At 37.8% G+C, this 10,000-nt stretch overlaps 2 protein-coding genes across 2 annotated transcripts in view; one reads left to right on the top strand and one right to left on the bottom strand.

The window, feature by feature from the left end:
- LOC110173579 (complement C1q subcomponent subunit B-like) overlaps positions 1–4,765 on the top strand; it is a 10,899-nt gene extending 6,134 nt beyond the window's left edge. The window contains exons 3-5 of the mRNA XM_020939608.2: positions 156–384; positions 2,113–2,224; positions 3,530–4,765. Of these exons, the coding sequence (XP_020795267.2) occupies positions 156–384; positions 2,113–2,224; positions 3,530–3,733 (545 nt within the window). The 3' untranslated portion in view covers positions 3,734–4,765. The remainder of the gene's footprint in view (positions 1–155; positions 385–2,112; positions 2,225–3,529) is intronic.
- Positions 4,766–7,330: 2,565 nt separating this feature from the next.
- LOC129411983 (vespryn-like) lies at positions 7,331–9,994 on the bottom strand. The gene is made up of 2 exons (XM_055164405.1): positions 9,959–9,994; positions 7,331–9,017 (listed from the first exon to the last, which is right to left on the bottom strand). Exons 1-2 carry the CDS (start codon positions 9,978–9,980, stop codon positions 8,653–8,655), a joined length of 387 nt encoding a protein of 128 aa, XP_055020380.1. The 5' UTR covers positions 9,981–9,994; the 3' UTR covers positions 7,331–8,652.
- Between the last annotated feature and the right edge of the window lie 6 nt (positions 9,995–10,000).

Genomic DNA, 10,000 nt, shown 5'->3' on the forward strand with positions numbered 1-10,000 from the left:
AACTGTAACTGAATACAGTTACTCATAATTTGTACTCTGATTACGTAACTCTGGTACATGTAATCTGTTACTCCCCAACACTGCTAATATATCAATACACAGACTAATAACAACCACAACACTCCACCTCACGCGTCTTATGTTCTTTGCTGCAGGTGAGTCACTCAGGTCAACCCAGGGCCTCAAAGGGAACCCAGGACCACAGGGCCCCACAGGACGCCCGGGGCCCAAGGGGGACCCAGGTTTGACCGGGCCCCCTGGTTACCCCGGGCGACGAGGAGAGAAGGGCCGTCCTTTCAACGCCTACACCCGAAGAGTTCTATTCTCCATGAAACGAGAGCTGGGCGAATTCCCCGAAAACGACCAGCCAATGGCGTTCAACAGGTAGGTCTGTAGAGCGGAGGACAGTATAGTTCAACGGTAATGTAAGTTTTCGGTATGGGGGTCTGTTACCTGCTTGTTTTTGTAGATACCTCATTCCTCTGCCTGGAATGTTCCACAGTTTTAACGTTCAACAGCTCTACTTTACATTTATTCAATTACAAGTGGTTTTACAGCTCAAAAATACGTAGGAAAACAGGCATTATGACTGTGAGCGGGGTCGCCTCTCCACAGATCTGACCCGTAACTTGGTCTGGTTTGGTCTCCATGAAGATAGAAAGGTTTAATACCAGGTTTAATAGTGTGAAACATTCCAGACAAAGTAATAACATAAAAAAAACAACAACAAAAAAACATTTACAGTAACTGACCCTCCACCAAAAAAGTTACACAATGCACCTTGAAAGCTGATTAAAGGTGCACTATGGAACTTTTCTAGTGGCGTGTGTTCTTCAGTACTTTATGTAGATGGGAGTCTGGTCACCGGTGAATCTCCCTGGGTTCAGATGGGAGTGATTGACAGGTGGATTAGCCAATCAGAGACGCACATCAAAACAAATATGGCAGTTCACGAGGGAAAAAGGAAAGGAAAAAACACCACAGCGGACTTGAGATTTTATTTGTAAATGATACGTGAACAATGAGCTCCTTCGTTTCACATGCGTCACTGAAAAACAGGTTCCATCAGAAGTTACTTAGATTTATTTTTTACTAGACTACACATAACTTGGGGAAAAAGATGTTGTCTTAAGGCTTATTTGTGCTCCACTTCTGTACGTAAAGAGTTCCAAGCGTAGTGACTGTTAATGATTTACACTTCCAAATGTTTCTAATGTCAAGGCTGCGTTCTCTTAAACAACCACCAGAGGGCGCTCAAAGTCAGTTACAGAATTCTTCATCGAATCTGACGTAAAAGAGTCCAGAAAATTTGTTTTGAAGCTGGTTCTAGTCACTTTTTAAAAGGGATGTAACAATAACCGAAATATCGTGATAACGCGTCCTCAAAAGTTTCACAATATTATCAGAGGCCATCACAATATATATCAAATTATATATCATGTCTTTCTTATTCGGTAAAGCACATTGAATTACTTTGAGTTCGAATTGTGCGTTACAAATAAACCTGTCTTGCCATCACGCAGCAATAAAACAGAGTGAACTACATAGACCATGATCCTTTGGTGTTGTCAGTGCAGACGACATGAAGAAATAACTGTTATTAAGCACTTTTAAATCTTAATTGTTCATATTATAAGAGTACCGAAGGTTGTTAAAGGGATAAAGCATTCACAGTTTTGTTAGCCTCCTCAAAATATCGCAATAAATATTGAACCGTGAGATGCATATCGTGAAAATATCGTATCGAGGGGATTTTATATCGCTACATCCCAATTTCTTAAAAAGTTTAGCCTCCACTGTCGAGCTGTGTTCAATACTGCCCCCAGTGGTCAGCTCATGTACCGCTCTGTTGCGAAGATTTCACAGCCACATTCTGAGGAGGTGGATCAAATGAAGGACAGAAACACGCAGAAGACAGATAGAAGCCCATATGTGCATCTGTAAAAGCATAAATAAGCCTTAAGTGGGCATGCCACTAGTTAAGACCTAGAATATAGGTTAGTCCTGGCTTAGTCCTGGTTTAGTGCTAGTCACAGTGGTAGAAAAGGATTTAAAGGTAGCGAGTCATGTTTAGTTTTCTCTGCCCGTGACTGTAGTTTTCTTGTGTTGCAGGCCCATCCTCTCAGACCAAGCTCCTCAGGGCGTCTCTCTCATAAACAGCTCGTTCGTCTGTGAAACTCCAGGAGTTTACTTCTTCAGCTTCCACATCTCCGTCAAAAGCAGAGTGAGCTGAAGCTGTTCTTTGTTTCACCACCCAAACAGCATTAAAGGGCCTGAACTGATATGATCTGTGTTATAATGTTGTTTTCTCATCACAAACAGACCTCCAGTTGTGTTTTTTTTTTCATGTTTATCACATAAACAGTGCAAATTTAGAGTGAGTTCTTCTCTAAAACTGAAAACACTCTGCTCTACCTTGTGATGTCATGTGGTAATACAGGAAGTGCTCCACTGTGCATTTAAACCCCATACATCTTCACTAGAATCATTTGGATGATTTCAGCCCTGGAATTACCTCTACTGAACTAAAGGTAAAATGTAGCCTAAAACTGCATGACATCACAATGTGGAACAGAGCATTTTGAGCTTTGAAGCTGTAGACACACTAATAATAAAGTATTAGTCAAACATGTGTGAATGAAACACACTCCAATTATGTTTTTGATGAGGTAACAGCATTATAACATGACTTAAAGCTCACAAGAGTCAGTTTTGTGTAATTTGGGACTTAATATTTTGAGCTTTTAATGTTTTAAAATGCAAATAATCATACTCAGAGTTGTGTCATTCACACGAGTACATAGGTGCTGTATCCTCATTTTAGTAAAGTCTCGTGTGAGTCAAGAGTGAGGTTTTAACACACAATCCAGTTTTCATAACTTTGTTATATTTATAAACAAACATGAAGAGCATGTCCCAGGTGAATGCATGGCCTGTAGGCACAGAGGTGCACTGAGGTTGGACAGTTATAAGAGAATTCACAGGTGCCCTGCTGCACTGGAGCTGAGTTTGACATGTGCATATGCAGCACACACATCTGACTCACTCCACTTACTCCCAACCATAGACTCTCTATAGAAATATATTGTATATTTCTGCTTTATACAGTCTATACTCCCAATTGTGGATGGATAAGAAGAATGGACACGCTGTTCTCCTAAAGCGTAGGCTACTGCATTAAATTAAACCTAAACTTGATTACAAAATAAATATCTTATAAATATCTTACACCAGAACATTAAAGAAGGATGCTGTGGGTGGCTCCCATGGACGCTCAGGGCAAACTTAATGTCCATCCAAACATTTCTCATAAAAACACAAACTTTCATTCAAGTACTGGTAAATGCAGTAAACTGCCGTATTGGCAAATCCCATCTACTATAAAAAAGAATATTGTGCGCAGCCAATGGCCCCATTTTCCAAGTCCTGGTCTCGTATTACCACAGTTACATGGTTGGAGTAATTCCAGTTGTTTAAATTCATGTTTTCATGGTTATTGCTAAAGCTTTGGATGTTTCTTCCTCCACAGGTCTGTCTGAAGTTACTGAAGGGCTCTGATGTCCACATGACCCTGTGTGATAACTGGGATGGTTACTTGGTGACCTCTGGCTCTGCAGTGCTCCGCCTACAGGCCGGAGACAGCGTTTCTCTACAGACAACTCGATTCAACCAGATCGTGACCACTTCAGGAAGCAGCCACACGTTTAACGGCTTTCTCATCTACAAAACATGAAATACACAACATTTACACACATGCTTTTGTTTTGTTTTCTTTGAGTTCAAATCACTGAACATATTCATACTTTGCAGCTGATGTCATCAACATTTCCTGGGGGTGTGATGCTAACTGAAGGCACTGCTCTGTCTGAAGCTCTGTTACTCAAGTTAGAATTAATCTGAGCTTTGTTTGAACTCAGTCTGACCATAAAGAGCTCACATAGCTGGAAATACAACAGGCTGTGCTGTTATTTTAATAGATCCAGGCTGGAGTTTTGTTTTGCTTCATTCACACATGTTTAACACACAGGTCCTGCATTCTTCTCTCAAACAGAAAACACCCTGTTCCACCTTGTGATGTCATGTGGTAATACAGGAAGTGTTCCATTGTATTTTTACACTCCACACACCTTCACTAGAATCATTTGGATCATTTCAGCCCTGGAATTGCCGATCTCTACTGAACTAAAGGTAAAAGGAACTGTTCACTTGAGAACTACCACTTCATGACATCACAAGGTGGAACAGAGCATTTAGAGCGATGGAGATGTAAACAGACTAATAATAAAGAGTTACTCAAACATGTGTGAATGAAACAAAACACAACTCTAGGTCTGTTTTTGATCAGGCAACAACATTATAACAGGACTTAAAAAGAGTCGACTGTGAATAATATAGGACCTTTTAAAATGTGTTGTTTACATAAATTGCGTATTTCTTCTTGAGTTTTCAAACAATCTAAAAACTCCACTTGTCTTTGCTAATGTGTGCATTGTGTCTCCATGGTAACTGCTGAACATTCCACAATATAGAGATCCATGTTGAACCCCCCCAGCGTGATGTGACTGCAAAGTATCAATTCATCTGATCATCTTTATATAAAAGTTATTGCAAAGTACGACTCACCAACACGTGAAAACAAGATAAGGACATAACATAGATAGTAGTAGTAGTAGTAGTAGTAGTAGTAGTAGTAGTAGTAGTAGTAGCAGCAGCCTGAAATATGTCTAGCACATCTTTGAATGAAATAAAATATATTACAAACACATCCTCCTTGTCTTACTGTGTGTCTTCTGTTCAGACACTTAGGACATGTGTACACACTGCTGGAAGGTAATGAAGTACAAAAGTAAAAGTACAATACTTAAGTACAATTTACAGTGGGTGGATATTTTTACTTCACTACATTTGAGATCTGGACTTGAAAAATAAAAAGTATTTTTCTTTATGGTTTGAGATCTGTTCAGAAAGTTGAGACTTATTTTAGCACATTTCATTTGAGTTCACGTCCCAACAAAATACACAAAAACACAAAAAAAAGTTTTAAAAAATTAAGAAATTGAATCTCTTAAAAACACCCAAATTCTTTTTTTAAAATCACTACTTTTCACTGCAAAATACTTTTTACTTTTTACTCTTAAAAGGCATTTTTAAACAGGTACTTCAATAATTTTACTTCAGTAGATTTTTTCATGTGATACTTTTACTTTTACTTGAGTAATCATTTGCCCCTGTGTGTGTACTTTTACTGAAGTAACAAACTTGAGTACTTGTATGTAGACACAGGAGCATATGACAGGTTAGACTCCTCATTCCACTAAAACAGAGTTAACATCATTATATTTCAAATGAAACTCCAAATCCTGCCTAGTTTTGTCTAGTTTATTCATGATGGTGATGTTCATCATTTGACCTCCTGGTTTGACGTTGGGCAGCAGAGGGGCCATAGGTGGAGCTACGTTATATAACAACAACAGTGGTGCAACGTAATCAAGTAAAAGTACTAAAGGCAAGGCAAGGCAAGTTTATTTGTATAGCACAATTCATACACAAAGTAATTCAAAGTGGTTTACAGAATAAGAAATACATTAAAATCACAATAAAAACAAATAAATAAAAACTAAAGTACTGTACTGAAGCAACAATTTTAGGTCTGTATTTCACTTGAGAACATTTTAAAGTGGATGTTTTTACTTTTATTTCACCACATTTAAGAGAAGATGAAGTATTTTTTATTATAGTTTGAGAGCTGCTGAAAAGACTGAGGAGTTTAATTTGGATCAAGTTCATAATTTGAGGAAACAAAAATATACAAATAAAAACAGCTAAGAAAAAACAATTGACAAAATTCTGCACAAATCTTAATCAAAATCACGACATTTGAAGCTTTATTAGATCTCAAATACTTGTACTTTTTACTCTTGAAATACATTTTAAACAGATACTTTAATACTTTTATTTAACTTGATTATTTCAGGTGATACTTTTACTTTTACTTGAGTGTTTTTTTTTTGTTTTTGTTTTGTTGCTCTGGTATCTGTACTTTTACTTTAGTAACAAAATGGAGCACTTCTTCCACCACTGTAAAACAACCACAATTTTCACAGATAAATAAAATATTTGTGATTAGAATGAAACATTTTGTTAATTCAAGGTTTAATCTGTCAGTATGTAACCAAAAAGTTACACAGTGCATCTTTAAAACAACATGAAAACCTGTCACATGTACTTTAGGTAAATTCTACTGTTAGATGCTGTTTTACTTTGTGAGCAGGTATTTGTACTTTCTACTCCACTATGTTTCTGAACAAAACTAAAAATTACTTTATCAAAACCTTAAGGAAAAAGTACTTTTGTGTGGTTTTATTTTGATGAAGTTCTTAGTGAAAATGAAAAGTATCAGTTGATGCTTCTGGTGTCCATAACTTAGCACAAACCTTTGTCAAGATCACAACATTTGACACTTAAGTTGTTCTGAAAATCTGTGTAAATTCCTTTTACATTTTGAATCTGTCACATCAAAACATTTCCTTCAGTTGATGATTTTGTAACACCAAGAGGATCCACAGGTAGATTTAATACCAAAGCGAGCCAGTCAGTGTGTGGGTCCAACAGCCATACAGCAGCTTTTATTTACAAAACGTTAAGGTTGATTTAACAGGTGAGAATGTCACTGCAGGGGTGAGGCTCCACCCTAAAGCTGCAGTGAAGGAGACATACTATAAGTGAAAAACAAACAAACAAGGTTAATGCAAAGAAAACCATGACCACAACTGAAAACACCCTATTCCAAGTGCCACCACCACCAATAACTATAAATAAGGTCACCCTCTAAGTGAGCCCCCTCCACACCCAGCTACCTCCAGCCCACACCCCCTGCAGAGCTATGTATGATAAATGAACAACAGTAACTCAACTAAAACTCAAAAAAACAGAAAACCAGCACTGAGCCTGTGAACACAGTGTGGTTAACATCAAATAAATTAAACAATAAGATAAAAGTTAAAAGCATACCTCTGATCAGGACTGTTAAAACCCTTAAAATTATATTTACAAAAATTACAAATTTGTTTTTTAACAAGATTACATTAGATACTTGTTTGGCTCACCAGAAATAGCCATGTGTTAGGCCTGCTCGCGAAGAGGAAGTCACCTGGTTCCCCTCTGACCTTTATAGTCTCTGTCACATACATGGCAGAGACCACATGATCAGCTACTTTGCCACAGTTTGATTTGTGTTTTGTGTTGCTCCTGTAGACGTCTCTGTACTTTTACTGAATCTGAATCAAAGTTACACTGGAGACTTTTACATAACACACTGGTCCAGAAAATGTCAAATAAAAGGATTTATTAAGACCACAGTAGAATGACACCAAATATAATGACAAGACTCCTACAACTTTTGGAAGGTTTTGTGACAAAATCATTTGACCTTTATGCTCACCAAGAAGACCTTTGTACATTTGTACGTCTGAGAAATGCACATGTAGATAGTTTTACACTGAAGGGATTTGACTCTTGAACAACTCCAGTTCACGATCTACCAGTTTCAGCTTCCTCTTCATCACATGTTGTGGACCATTCCAAAGATACAATATTTGAATGATTAGTTGCTATGGCAATGGCCCTAATTTTTCATCCCTCTGAAATCCTTGGACAGAAACACACAGGAGCATCTGCTTCAGAAAGAAACAACAGCAACCTGTGTGAAATCATACAACAAATATAACAGAAAAAGACCATTTTTGGTGAAACATTTATGGATACTTAACGTTTGACATTTTATTTCATTATTTTATTTACAGCTGTCAGACCGCTGGACATCAAACCTGTACACAAAGTTTTTCAGAAAAGTTGGATTTTAGAAAATAAGAAATGAATCTTATGACCTTTAACCTCAGAGCTCTTTCTGCTGCATAAGATCGATAGACACTTTATTTATCACGAAAAAAAATTTTCAGCAGCAACAATGAAACATAAATGAAAATAAATAAATGAAAGATGAGCTTTTTCAGGTTTTGGTGTAACTTTGTAGCAGAGAGTTGAAGTAAAGAATGTAGAGTTATCATTATGCATTTATAACCGTTTAGTTTCACCGTCACACCACAGGACATTTTTAGTGTTTTTGTTTGGTAAGTACACAAAAAGTAAAACACAACTTAAGTCTAAAAGTACATGTGATTTATAGAAGACATTTTTGTGCCCTGTTGAATGTAATCCTTGATGTCTTTGTCTTTGAGTATTCAGTGATTTGTGCAAATTGTCCTTTATAATCGAAGAGAAATAATGACCCACAGTCTTCTGGTCTGAGGGAGGTCACATGTTTCTGGAGACAATTTCTATTTAATCACATGTACCTGGAATCGTTTAAGGAGATGATTAAAGCAAACTGCAGCTTCTGTGATTGGTTAAATCTACCTGTCACTCACTCAGAGCCTTACAGAGGCTGACCAATAGGAGGAGTGGGAGGGATTTTCATATTGTCCCACTTCACCAGAGACACAGAGGAACCAGGACGCCCCAGACCAAAGCCAACAAACAGAGGCTCTGAGAAGGTGCAGCTGAAGGTGTGGATGTGTAACAGGGAACCATCATCATCATAATAACCAGCATTATAGAAGGACAGAACTCCAGCCTCAGAGTCCAGAAACACACCTACTCTACCTGTCCTGTGGCCAGAGTATGTTTCCCTTTTACAATGATAAAAGAGCAAAATCCTCTGTCATTTCTCCTCAGACTCCAGGACTGATCATTGTCTCCAAACCTACAGTCCTCTGCTTCTCCTCTCCGTCTGATTCCTCTGTAACTCACTGCTATATCTACATCCCCTGTCGTCTCCACCTCCCAGTAACAGCGCCCAGTCAGAGCAGTGGAGCTCAGGACCTGGGCACAGGAGCTGAACCTGTCCTGGTGAGAGGGATACAGCTGGAGCTCCTCCACACTGGTCACTGTCCTTTTGTCCACAGACAGCTTCAGTGTGTTGTTGGCAGTGTTTGGATCCAGAGAGACGTCACAGAAATCTGTAAACACACAAATATACTGACATCACTCATTTCATTATTATTACAAAACTTATACTACAAATAATACAGTAGTATACAGAACACAACTAAATATATATGTTACAGGCAAAGCTGATAATCCAGACATTTGTTTTTAGGTAAAGTAGGAAATAAATATTTTATTATCTACTTTGTAGAATTGTGTGACAGATGTAAATTAAAGTAGAAAAAGCAAAAAAGAAGTGCATTATAGAGCTCCTCATCAAACCTAAATGTAACTTATACTACGGCTGGACTGTGACATAGCAGCAAGTAGAGATGTCACTATGTCAGATTTTAATGTTACGATTATTGTGAGATTATTCATGATTATTGACTCCTCGATCAAACTGTGAAAAACATTTTGTTTCATTTCTGTTCTAACCTGTTTTAATGAAATCAAACTTTCTGAAGGATAAAATACATTTGAGACGACATAAACAGTCAGATAAAAAACATGACATGAACTGTACTTTTTGTACAGAATGAACAGAACTGACTCTTGGGCATTTTAATGTCTAAAACGACCAGGCAAAGTAACAAATGACTCATTATTCTCAATTTTGCCTAAGTGACTTGTAACATTAAGGCAAAGTTGAGAATAATGTTACATTATGTTACATTTGCCTGTAACATATAAACTGTAAAAGAAAAGGAAAAAGGGAAATGAATTCTAGATCTCGATGTGGGATGGGTTTATGTAGTTGAGCAGCTACAGAAATACAGGAGGTCTCTTCATCACAACACTGGGATTTCAGACACTCCACTCACTCAAACTGTGCTCCATCATTTGGGACTGTACTCAGTGTGACATTAACACACAAACCCAGTGTTATGGCAAAGGGAAGGGAGACATTTGGGAAAGACCCAGGTGAAAAACAGCTGAGTTTCACTCATGACATCACTTCCTGTTTACTCACATTTCTTCAGACCTGGGACCATCCAGCGCTCTCCAGCAGGAT

Source organism: Boleophthalmus pectinirostris, unplaced genomic scaffold (genome assembly GCF_026225935.1).
Source record: "Boleophthalmus pectinirostris isolate CB_2022bp ecotype Guang Dong unplaced genomic scaffold, ASM2622593v1 HiC_scaffold_681, whole genome shotgun sequence".
NCBI lineage: Eukaryota > Metazoa > Chordata > Actinopteri > Gobiiformes > Gobiidae > Boleophthalmus > Boleophthalmus pectinirostris.